Source organism: Nanorana parkeri, unplaced genomic scaffold (assembly GCF_000935625.1).
Source record: "Nanorana parkeri isolate BGI_ZX_2015 unplaced genomic scaffold, ASM93562v1 scaffold1225, whole genome shotgun sequence".
NCBI classification, from domain to species: domain Eukaryota; kingdom Metazoa; phylum Chordata; class Amphibia; order Anura; family Dicroglossidae; genus Nanorana; species Nanorana parkeri.
Genome location: NW_017307493.1, coordinates 138762 through 152326, shown reverse-complemented (window position 1 = coordinate 152326; position 13565 = coordinate 138762). Strand labels below are relative to the sequence as shown.

At 39.2% G+C, this 13565-nt stretch overlaps 1 protein-coding gene across 1 annotated transcript in view; it reads left to right on the top strand.

Moving 5' to 3' along the window:
* Positions 1-11900: 11900 nt before the first annotated feature.
* The window catches only part of LOC108797092 (carbonic anhydrase 15-like), a 9120-nt gene continuing 7455 nt past the window's right edge, over positions 11901-13565 (top strand). The window contains exon 1 of the mRNA XM_018568659.1: positions 11901-12050. Coding sequence (XP_018424161.1) covers positions 11990-12050 — 61 coding nt within the window. The 5' untranslated portion in view covers positions 11901-11989. The remainder of the gene's footprint in view (positions 12051-13565) is intronic.

Here is a 13565-nt window from a genome sequence, read left to right as displayed (position 1 = left end):
TAATAAAAACATTACCAAGTAGACCTCTCTGTTATGTGTGTGTGTGTATTATGTGTTATGTGTATATATATATATATATTTTTTTTTTGTACATGCACATTATGGATGCACCGATACCGAGTATTTGGGCCCAAATGCTCCGATGCCTAGCCCGATACTTCTGGTATCAGGAACCCAGGCAGCAAGTCATTACACGCTGCCCGGCTTCCTGATTAGCCAGGAAGCCGGCTCCATGCTCCCTCGTCACTTGACAAGAAGCATAGAGACGCCTTCCCTGCTAATCGGGAAGCTGGGTGGCGAATCTTTACATGCCGCCCAGCTTCCCGGCTAATCAGGAAGCCAGGTGGCGAGTCATAACACGCCGCCTAGCTTCCTTAATGGTACTTCCAGTATCGCTATTCGGTATCGGCGAGTACCGGGAAAAAAATATCAGTACTCGTATTCGATACCGGAAAAACGGTATTGGTGCATCCCTAATGCACATAGGAGCATAAACTCACTTGTTGGGTGCGCCTATGTACAAAACAAAGATTGCACCACACGTTAGGTAGTGCCATGCACGCCAGAGTGAGTGAAATAATTATTTTAACTCTAAGCTGATGAACAATAAATGCTTTTAGAATGTCACCTATAGACATTTTTGAGTATTGTGTTTTTTTTTTGCTTTTTCACAGGTACACACAATTTTAAGGCTTGACACGTTTGGTATCTTTTTCCCTCTCTTGATTATTACATCTTACCTGCAGCTTGTTTTTTTTTATCACACGAATAGGACATTTTGTGAGTATCTCTGTAGAAGTTGTCTAGAGCCAAACAAAGAGTGAAAGCTCCTACTGCTGCTTTGTGCCTGAGCAATGCAGCAATTGTTTAACATGGCTGTATGCAGAATTAATTAAGTATTGCACTGTAACATTCATCTGGACATGGACATGCCTGGTGTAGACTTAAAAAAAAAAAACACTATAGTGCTGCATGTCCAAGGTTTTTTTTTGGTGACATATTCTCTTAAACAGCTCCCCGGTTAGCCTCTGGTCATTTTACTAATACTTGCTGTAAAGTTACCTTATTGAAACATTTGGCACCTTGGACAGCGAATGCTGTTTCATTTTTTTCCAGTAGATGGCGAAAAGGATTTTTTACTGTTACACAACTGACACTTTTATCTCCATGTGGTTGAAACTATATTTCAGACACGCTATATATTTCAGCTATGTAAACAGCCACACAGATATTTTTTTTTTTATAATTCTTTATTTAACGTTTTCAAAATATAAAATACAATAAATCAAATAAATATAAATACAGAGTGGGGGGAAAGAAAGGAAGGGATATGATGTACACAAGTCAAGTAAACAAAAGCTGTCTAAATTTGATTCTATTGATAGAAAAAGTCCTTAGTTATTTATTTCTATTTATTTAGGTTTGTCTTATATAACAGTATATAAAGAGCTTTCCCTCCCCCTTCCCTTCAACACCTCTCTTTAAAATCTTCATTTATTCTCTTAAGTATTTCAAACAATCAAAACAGGACATCATATACAATGTCAACAAGTACGTTCAAGTAAGTACCGTTCCCCAAAGAAAACCCCAAAATCTAAAGAAAAAAGAAAATAATTGAAGTAAGTAAAAAGGAAGCGAATTCTGACAATAAAATAGAAAGCAGAAGGTCAGGATAGAGCAAAAAGTAGTAGGAAAGAAAAGAGAGCGAGGAGATGAAAATCAGGAATAGAAACTCTCTCCTCCTCACCCATAAGCCGGGACCACAACGTCATCTCCTAAGAGTGCCAAGTCATAAACTTATGGAAAGAGCATGTTCATGCCAGTGAAGCCATGTATGATAAAAATCTCTCTTCAGTGTGGTAAAGAAAGCTGAGAGGTCTTCCATATGTTCAATTTCTTTATTTTTTGAGTACCACAAGGCCATTGAGGGGATAACAGATTGCTTCCAAATAGCGGGATGACAAATCTTAGCTGCATTGAGTAAGTGAATTAAAAGTGATTTTTGATATTTATTCCTTGAGAGACTCCAAACATGGAGAAGACATGCAGCCGGGTTATTGCATAGATTGAACCCCATCAATTTATGGATTATTGAGCAAACCCCGGTCCAATATTCTTGAAGCAATGGGCAGGACCAATAAATATGAACCAAATCACCAATTCCCTCATTGCAGCGCCAACATCTCTGAGACAATGTAAGGAACATTTTGTGTAGAATCTTCGGTACTTTATACCAGCGGGGGAGGAGTTTATAACTGTTTTCTTGTATCCTACTGGCTACAGAAGCATAATGAGAGAAGTATAGTACATCGCTCTGCTGTCTGTCTGTCTGTCTATCTATCTATATACAGTATATCATCATGTCTTTAATATGAACGATGTTCACCACAGCTGGAGAGCCGGAGGTTCCCCACCCCTGGTGTAAAGCATCGTTCAGCTCCAGCTTGGGGAGGTTAAGCACATATCCTCATGGAGGTGCTGACTGTCACTTCAGAGAAGCTGCTAGAAGGCTTCAGTAGACTTCAGCATTTCTTGAAGCTTGTTGAAAACCCGCTGAAGCCTACCAGCTTCTTGTGTAAAGCAGAACTCAAGTCAAGAATAAATTAAAAAAAGTTTCCGGTAAAAAGATAAAATTAAAATAACAGATTTTGCTGCAATACTCACTTTCTGTACTTCTTTTCTGCCACTAAACATCTCCAGTCTTCTGGGTGGAATGATGGCCAGTATTGTTTAACCTGCTTCTTCGGCGTCCAGACTGTCATGGACCCGCCCCAGTTTGGGATTGGACAGTGAAGGAGACGAAGCAACATGATCATCTCATCTCTGTTTCACTCTGTTATATCCTCCTATAATCATGCTCCTTGTTGGCACATGAACTGATTGGCTCCTGCATTCTGCCTGCTGATACTTCTGATACCACTCTGATTTCGGCTGTACATGGCCTGCAAGAGGTTGATACCATGTCAAGTTCAAGTACTTACACTGCTTGCAATTAAAGTGCAGGGAGAGTAAAACATACTCCCCCCACCGCTTAGAGCCAGCATGGGAGCTGTAACCAGTTATAGAACATCCCTTAACTAACATGATTGCAGGAGAGTGAAATCTGATCTGTAATAACCAGAATTCAGTATTATATGGTCAGATTAGTAAAAAGATAAATGATTGGTTTCTGTGACTCACTGCACTTGCATGCCTTTCAACATGGCCTACTACATTAAGTACAAAATACTTTCTGAACTTCTCTGAACTACTGAAATGGACCTGTTTATCTAATTGAGAGTAAACGAGAAAGGTAAAGAGAAACCCAGGATTGGAGTATTCTGTAACTTTTGGCATAGATCATGTTGGTGGGTCTGCACCAATTGTTCCTTGCACTACTATGTTACCGAGTGGAAGGCCCACTTCATGTGTCACAACTGGAAATTACATTTTCAATCATTTCAGGTTCTGCCCATTTGTAAATGGCCCAAAGCCCACAACTTGCAACTAGAAAATGCTCAGGCCTAGTCTTGTGGATGAGCTCTGTCCCCAAGACACCTAGTGCAGTCTATAGGCTGGTTTTTATCTAGCTCCCTCTACAACATTTTCAGGGAACCCTTGCCTACCTTTACCCAGGCATCATTTATGTGTAATCTTCTGCACTCACTTCACCCTTGAGAAGGTCAGAGCAGTCACCAGGCTCACCAGCCCTCACTGCCAGAACAGAACCTCCACAGATGCCATACATCTCTCTTCAGCTTCCCAGCCACACAAGGAATGAATAGTAAAAAATCAGTGAACTTGCGCTATAAATAAAAAACAATTAAATAAAGCTGTAATGAAAAGTGACCAAAAATCACATTAATCAACTAGGGATGCACCGATATATCGGCCACCGAAAATTACACTTTTGGCATAATGCCGAAAGTCCCATGTTTCGGCCGATACATCGGCGCATCCCTGCTTTCACTCCTCCCCGTGTGTGTCCCAGCGGGGAAGAGAGAAAGTGTCACAGGCGGCCGAGCACTGCGGTAGGAGAGCGCTGTTAACGGCCGGTGTCTCTCCTCCCACACCGCTCGGCCTCCTATGACAGTCCGGCAAAGCGGTGTGTGGGCGGAGACAGGCCGCGCTGTCACAGAAGGCTGAGCTCTCCCTGCACCGCTCACACTCGCTGAGTGTTTGTACATAATTGAAGCTATGTTATGTTAACTATAGCCTCAATTATAAATGAATGCGAAGTGATCTACATCACCTCCTGTTCATTCATAGTTGTAGTTATAGTAAACATACCATGTCCTCATGTTATCAATGAACAGGAACACTCATAGAGGATTCCTGTTCATTGATAACTGAGGCTGCAGACAAAGACATAGAGGACTTTGTGTTCTAAATCGCTTTTTCTATTTTAAAAGGGAAATATCAGGGGTCTGTTTAGACCAACAATACGTCCCCGAAACCCCTAAAAGTAAAGTAAAAAATAAAAATATTTATTAAAAAATGAATTAATAAATACAAATAAATATAAAAAATTAAAAAGTTTATAATAAAATAAAATATTTGAAAAAATTAAAATACATTTTTTTTCCGGTTACGGTCCTGAAAGTTATTTTATTTCGGTTTCGTTTCGGTTTTAAAATTTCCATTTTGGTGCACCTCTATAATCAACAACACTGCGCTAAACCGTTGAAGATCAATGTGTAAAAGTATATTTACAGTACATCCAAACAGTGCTAAAACACCAAATAGTATCAAAAACAAAATAATGAATGGCAAAAAAATTTAGTCCAAATATTAGTAAGTGAAAAATAATTAAACTAGAGCTGCAGCTAACGATTATTTTCAAAATCGATTAGTTAGCTGATTATTAAGTTTGATTAATCGGATAAAAAATTTAAAAATAAAATAATTTTTTCTAAATTGCTCCAGTGATGGGACTACTTGTTTGTATTGAGATTGCAGTCCATCACAGGAGCAAGCTTGGAGCGGTGGAAGTAAAAAATAAAAAAAAAGTGTGGTGTGCAATGTAGTGAAATGAAAAGTGTAGAATTATACAGCAATGAATGCAGAATGGCACCGGCTATAGAGGACTACAAATCCCAGCAATTGTACATTATACAGCACAATGCTGAATACCACCAGCTATAGAGGAATACACCAATTCCAGCAATAGTACATTATAGCTGGCGGTATTCTGCATTGCGCTGTATAATGTACTATTGCTGGGTTTTGTAGTCCTCTATAGCTGGTGGTATTCTGCATTCCGCTGTATAATGTAGTATTGCTGGGTGTTGTAGTCCTCTCTAGCGAGTGGTATTTGGCATTGCACCACTGTATAATGTACTATTGCTGGGATTTGTTGTACTCCTCTATAGCTGGTGGTATTCTGCATTGCGCTGTATAATGTATTATTCCTTGATTTGTAGTCCTCTATACAGCGCAATGCAGAATACCACCAGCTATATAGGAGTACAACAAGTCCCAGCAATAGCCCTCCCTACCATCTTGTCTTAAATTGTATTGTGACTGTAATTTCTTCCTTATATTGTAAAGCGCTGTTCAAACTATTTGCGCTATATAAATCCTGTATAATAGTACAATGACATCCCCTGAAAATAAGACCTAGTGTGTTTTTGGGGGGCAAATAAAATATAAGACAGTGTCTTATTTTTGGGGAAACACGGTATACCGCACAATGTACCATCAGCTATAGAGGAATTTGTGGAAGCCGATTGATCGATGATTGAAAAAGTTGACAACTTTTTAAATAATCGATTATGTCGATTAGTTGTTGCAGCCCTAAATTAAACCCCCTAATTCATCAAAAATTATTATAGTCCCACATTCATCAAACATTATTATAATCCCAAATGAATCAGAAATTCATAATTCAATCCCACATCCACCGTGAAATATGTCCTCTAAACATACAGCACCAAGGTGTGAGATGAGTGGCTTGCCCCGCCCACCAGAGTGATGAAACGCATCAGAAGGGCGGGAAAGGCGACACAAGTGTTGCAGAGGAAGAGAGGAGTTTTCTCCCTTTGGTGTTTTTTATTCTTTTATCTTGTAAGTGCAATTGTTTGTTCTTAAGAAATGTGATTTTAATATGCAACACTATGGTCAGTTGTGTTTGATCTTTCTGAGCCACGAATTTGGGAGAGAGAGAGCGGTACAAACGAACTGCGCATACTGGCTTATCTCTGTATGTGTGACACCTTTGGAGGAGATTGCTGAATACTGCGCTGTGGAAAAGCTGGGCATTCATCTGACTCCTGAGAAGTAATCCTGATGAATTGATGGACATGAAGGCATTTTTGGCTCATCTATAACATGATGGCCATCTATTTCTCACACCTTGGTATTGTATGCTTAGAGGACATATTTCACGGTGGATGTGGGATTGCATTATTCATTTCTGATGAATTTGGAACTATAATAATTTTTGATGAATTTGGGACTATAATAATTTTTGATGAATTTGGAACTATACTAATTTTTGATTAATTTGGGACTATAATTATTTTCCACTTGCTAAGATTTGGACTACATTTTTTGTCACATTTTTTCATTACTTTGTTTTCGATACTATTTGGTGTTTTAGCACTGTTTGGATATACTGTAAATATCCTTTTACACATGAATTGATCTTCAACGGTTTAGCGCAGTGTTGATTAATTTTCCACAAGGAATGAATGCCCAGTCGGGTTCTATTAGAACAACTTACAGTAATATTAAAGTTAAAAGGTTTTTAAGTTTTTTCAAATGCTGAGTAAATCACTAACAATTGATGCTGCTCCTTCATATTTAAAAGTTTTATTTTCTAGCAGAATCAGCTGGTCCCCTGAGCACTGGTCCTGATATCCTGTTTTACTATGGAGCCACCCTTCTGTGTGCTAGTAAGCTGTGTGTGTCTACACAAACACACAAGCACAGCTCCCTGCTTCCTGCTCCTCTCTCTTCCCTTCTTCCTTCTCCAAGCTAGTAAATGGGCAGCTGCTGGAGACTGCTCTGTCCCTTGTGATCTTGTACTGAACAGGACGTTCAGGGAAGCTGAGCTGAGAGAGTTGGGGTCATCTGTTCAGAAACATGATGACTGTGTTTGGGCAAACATTTAAAGACAAACTTTGCTGGGTAATGTACTGTATATTTATTTGATCTGGATTCATTATAAAAAAAAAACCTTTGAGAGTTAATTACTACTACAATATTAATTCCAAATAATGGTCAATTGACAGAAGAATGAGTAGATATTATTTCCAAATAAATGGCACAACATTTAGGGGTCCATTAACGGGTACAAAACTAGTGCCCACATAGAGGTAAACTATCTTCCCAGCTTACCTTTCTCCCAAGTCATATGGTTGCTTCCTCCGTATGACGTACAAAGAAGTTGTGGCACAGAATGATTTATGTACATATATATAGGATAAAATGATACCACTATAGTGTGTAACAATTACACATCAACTGATGTGGTTGATAACCTATAAGCATATATGTAGAAATACCACCTCTGTAGGAAGCAGTGAGGTGGAAAAAGAAGTTATACTCCAACCAAAATTAGATAATTAATCAGCCTATTGGCTTACTTTATTAATTAGAAAAATATAATTAATACATTTAAGAGAATATGAACACAGCAGACACCGTGACAAGGACCTTATATTAAAATTGGCACCGTTGTCAATGCATCACACTTAATAAAAACACTGAAACAACACCATATCCGCGACCCTTTCGTTTTTAAATATTATGACCACTGATATATATCGCTGTAATTAATGGCAGAGACCACCTTGAGGTGAATATCCACTCCCCTCTAGAGCAGGAAACACATTCCAATGTAGGTTAACCCCGTGCTGATTACTATTAAAGAATTTAGGAATGATTCATTCGGTCTCTGGTGTTTTCTCCTTGTAGCTGACAAAGAAACATTGCTATATTGCTTCAATAGATTTTACACTTTGATGGCAGAGTAGAAACTGTTGCGCTTTTGAGTTTCAAAACAACATTTCATTCCGTTAGGACATTAAACAGAGGAGGCCACCATGTGGCTAATCTTGAAAGGCCAACATGTAGCCAAATATTTTCAGATCAGAAGAGCTGTAGCTAAGTCTTCCACATCATGTGGGGCATAAATTGCAGTAAGTCGGAGAGACAGAGGAGCAGAGAAAATCTTGCTATTTTCTTTGTGATTGAAAACAAATCCCGCATTTGGCAGTTCAATGTATCATCTAGCACCCATTAGCAATATGCTGCCCAGGTACAAAGAGCTTTTTCTCATTCACAGTGCTAGGAAGTGTGCCTCGGGATGAACGCCTCTCATTGTTGCAGGGTCGTGGACAGGGCCGGCGTTAGCGCAAGGCAACATAGACAGCTGCCTGAGGGCTACAGGGAACAGGGGCGGCCGCAGAGAAAAGTATTTTTGTTAGCAAAAGTGCTTGCATCAGCCCTGAGGGTGATCCGTCCGATCTATAGAGATCTGTAATTAGTCTGCGGCATCTTGAAGGACTTTGTCGGAGTCCCCGCCGACCAGTGCAGTGTAAAGCGCATTCTCCTAGGGCAGCGTTTTTATGGAAAAGATTATAAGCAGTCCTCTTACCTGTGACGGATGTGGCCCCGCCCCCTGGCTGGTTCCCCTGGCCGCTCAGGCATGTGAAGGAGCAAGGGCTGCAGGAGGAGGAGGAGCAACGGCGCAAACACAGCACGCATTCCGGCGTCAGGCTGGAGGCGCTCTGTTAGGGACTCGGGAGCGTTACTGCACAGATCTGGACTGGAAGCCACCGGCCACCGAGGACACGTTTTCTTCTCACACCCACCCCCAGACCAGACACATTGGAGTATCGGGAGCTGGCTGCATGACAGGCAGAAGTTGGAGGTGATAGAGCCTGCCTGAGGTAAGACAGACTGAGCTCTAGGAATAAAGAGTAATAAGAATAAAGAGCCGAGCCTGGGAAAAGAGCTCAACCGGCAGAGAAACCCTGCAAATAACAATCAGGGAATATCCCTGAAATAATAATGAAATCCAGCTCAGTGTGAACAAGTTGTAAATATGAGAATAAATAAAACAATAAGCAATGTGGCTCATTTATGTATTTGGAACCTATTGCTGTACTACTGCTGCTCTAAGGCCGCGGTAGTATAGATAGTAAAGTGATAAAATGCACTTTACAAAACCACAAATTGTTTGTTTGTTATCTTTCTCTGTAAAATAAGTTAAACGATCACTTTAAGCATCAGAATCACTAAAGCTTAATGGAGCACAGATATAATGTATGCTGTATGGGGATGTTGGAGTGGTGTGCGTGCGTGCGTGCGGTGGCGGGTACGGGGGGCGCAAAAATGCACCTTCGCCTGAGTTGGCAAAAATCCTTGCACCGGCCCTGGTCGTGGATATGGTGTTGTTTCAGTGTTTTTAATAAGTGTGATGCACTGACAACATTGCCAATTTTAATATAAGGCCCTTGTCACGGTGTCTGCTGTGTTCATACTCTCCTAAATGTATAAATTATATTTTTCTAATTAATAAAGTAAGACATTAGGCTGATAAATTATCTAATTTTGGTTGGAGTATAACTTCTTTTTCCACCTCACTGCTTCCTACAGAGGTGGCATTTCTACAAGGATGATTTATGTACCATGGAAAACCAACTGGATACTTGTTGGATACTCTCTGTAAACGGTCAAAATGAATTGTTAATCCACTCATGTTTAAGGCCACACTTTTCCAGCACCATTACTGTAATTTTGTAAAGTTAAGAACGAATAAGGAACAGATGTGCAATATTAGTATATTTAAGTAATATTGTACCTGCTGTTCTTTGTGTGTTTCTTTAGTGATAAAGGTCAATGATACCATGCAATGAAATGATATCCTAATATACAGTATATATAGTTACATCCACCTGCAATTACATATCTGTTTAACTCCTTCTGTGCAGTGATATCCACTTTTCATGCGAAACAGATCAGGACTGTGCCAGATTTAGTTAATGTGTGTGTGAGAGGCTGTAAGTGGAGCTGAACACATTATGCAAGTAGGCATTCACATAGCTTCCGAGGTGTACTGGCTTGATTGACAAATAACTAATCCCTATGCAGCAAAAATGGTCAGTTAGTGCTGTTTAGGGATTTATGAATAGCCTTTCATCTGAAAGTATTAAATGCACATGGTCACCTTATACCTTCTGCATGCATAGAGGGCCTCAGTTCCTATCAGTGCTAAATGTATGGCGTTATGCAACTAACACATGATTCTGTGTTTATTCCACAGATTACTCTAAATGACAGATTGCTCCGTCCCTCTTCTAGAAACATCTTTATTTGCTAACACGAAGACTTAAAAAAGATATACTGCATCAAAAAAGTTAAATGTTACAAAAACTCATGTAGAAAACATTTTAATTGTCCTTTTATAACAATATACTCCTCAGTTGCCTGTACTGATATCATATGTTTTTTTTTCTTAACACCGATGTAAACCCATCGGTGGGTTTACAAAAAATAATTTTCAATCTTTTTGAATAAATTGTTTTCAGTAAAAAAAATACCTGGTATTCCTGCCATGAAGGTCTTTGTTAAGGCTCTTCATGTTATGGGATGACAATGCTCTGTCTCCGTCTCCCCTCTTTCTCCTCCGTTGTCGCCCTATTACATGCACTGCTGGAGAATATAGGTGCTGTTGCTCAATGTGCAGGCATGTTTCCCATTGTTACCATTAGCAAGCCTGCCCTGAGAAATTACATGCAGCCAACAGTGGAGCACATAAATATAGACAAAAGGAGGCTACAAATAAACTGCAAGAGATCAAGAGATGCAAAAAGGATAAAAAAAAAAAAGGGTAAAAACAGTATTTTCTAAAAGATGAAGACATGACTATTATTTTGATGCACAGTGCCTTGGCCTTAAAAAAAGATTATGTAATTTAGTTAGGCATACCTCCCAATTTTCTGAGAGGAGAAAAAGGGACACCTTCCAGCACAATGTGTTTAGGCAATACACATCCCTGCCACGTCTCCAGTTAAGCGAACCATTGAGAATTCAAATGCCAAAAATGATTGTATAACCCAGATTTTATTTTTCACCATTACATTTCCTTTACACTGGTTTTTCAAACAATAGCAAACAAGATCATTAAGAGATAAGATAAAGGTCTTACATAGATATCTGTACATATGATCTGACCAAAAAGAAGGACATCGGAGGAGGAAAGAGGGACAGGTAGATTTGTTTCCAAATGAGGGACAGTTGGGAGGTATGAGTTAGGGTTTACTTCGACCTTTATACCAATATGATTTGATATGCTATTTGGGGTTTTTAGGTACAGCAAGAATAAGTGGTTCAAGTAGGTGGGATCTGATAGTGAAATATTATACTGATGCAATCTCTGATAAGTCAAATAGTCTATGACTTTTCCATACCTTTAATTTCTATGTTATAAATATATATATATACTGTATATATAACACATTGCTGCACACAATCACTCCCCTCCTAAGTCCTGAACATTAAAAGCCATCATCCGATATAAAATTCTCCTATTCATGACATATTCTATTTAATAAAGTTCTCGTAAAAGGTAAAACAGTTATACCACTGGTCATTCCCTTTAGCTTTTCTTTACTACTTCTAATCTCCTGGCTTTTTGAGCCATGCATAGATGGTGTACAGACAACCACTATACACTTTCAAAACTATGAAACCTTGAAATGTTCATTTTCTGCAAGGACTTGATCCCACAAACAACTTAATTGAGCTATTCAGGTGAGGCAGGCTACCTGTTACTTATTGTCTAAAGGAATCCATGACATTCTGATGGCAGCAGGGGAAGAGTTAACACTCCAGGAGGAGTTGAACTGACTGCCTATAACATGCATAGAAAAGAGTTAACATAAAACTCAGCCCTGTTCTTTATAAATATTGAGGCATTATGAGCAGAATGGATCTGTGGTTAGTCAACCTGGGTGCGTGACAGGTTCAGCTCAGCTCCTAAGACATTCTTGAGGACAACATGAAGATGCTGCAGTTCGTTCTAACATTTATCACTTTAATTGTGCAGGTGTCTGGAGGAGGTAAGACTACATTAATGCAATTAATCTTATGTATTATTACATTAAACACCATTATGGTAAATATATTAACAAAAACACTATTTTCTCTTCAGTTTCCTCTTCTATGCCTGTAGGATTAGAGGTTAGGTTACAGTTAGGGACATGTCTGGGTTGCATCAAAAGTAACAGTTATATTTAGGACTTAAGGTTTAGGAATATATTCAGGGATTAGGCTGAGGTTAAAGGTTAAATGTAAGGCTTCATTTTAGAGTTAGGTGCTGAGGTCAAGACAGAATTGGCTTTCTTAGTTACCTTCTTTTTCAGATTTGACAGATCACGTGTATGGGTATGATGATATGATTTTTTCTGGTTACTTTGGCTGTGTTTCAAGTGCACAATTTGTTGGAGTCAGCATTTTTTACACGAAAATTAACTAAGCCTTAACTATGACGTATAAAATCAACATACTGGCAATAGGGGATGCTTGTCTTACTGCGGCTGTGGAGATGTGAAGGACTAAAGTCCAGTCCATTTGGGCTAATAAATAAAAATGATAGAAACTGTTATATTGACTTGATACAAGATTTAACATGCTGTAGTTTGACTGTATTTGGGAGTCCTAATTCTGGAATGGGAGATATTTGTGAAACATTGGGAGGTATTTTTAGAATTCTGAAGGCCATCTGTGAATTTCTGAAAGTCCCGAATGACAGCTTTGCTCTACTTATTATTGTATGTTTGAAGAACCTGGGGAAGTTAAGAAACTTCCTCTTGGGTTCCCAAAAGTTTGATAGATCAGTGAGTTCCATAATCAAAATGATATCAAAGTATCCACATATATTTATTAAATACATTTCAAATGTATTTTCACCACATGTTATGACACAACATTGTACTTTGTTAAAGTGACACTAAACTCAGGAGTTAAACCTCAAAAATGCATTCAAGTAACAACTATTGACAAAAACGTATCTTATTTGTGTATCACTCAGCTGTAGATCCTCAAATCATATCTGACTTCATACTGACTTCCTTCTAGAAGGTGACTACTTTTGTACCCCATGGTCCCTGTCTGTGTTGTAAAGTAGACACCGCCCCAAGCTCGCTCCCGGGATGGACTACAATCTAGCATTTAGTTTACTAATTTATATTGAGATTGTAACCCATCATGGGATTGAGCTTGGGGGGGGTGACTACTTTACAGCATACACAGGGACCATGGGGAACAAAAGTAGCCACCCTCCAGAAGAAAGGACAGTGTCAGCACAAATTCAGAGATGATTTGAGGATCTGCAGCCGAGTGATACACAAATTTTTAATAATAGTTAAGGTACTTGAATACATTTTTAAGATTTAAATCCTGAGTTTAGTGTCACTTTATATGTTATATGTTACCATATATGTTATATGTTACCATACCCCTTCTCAGGGGCGGACTGGGCAGGGGGTAGGGTGGCAATTGCCCCCTGGGCCTCTCTGCTGTCTTTAAAAAACCCCGCGGCCGTCAGGGGGCCCGCCAGTGCAGTGGCTCCCTCC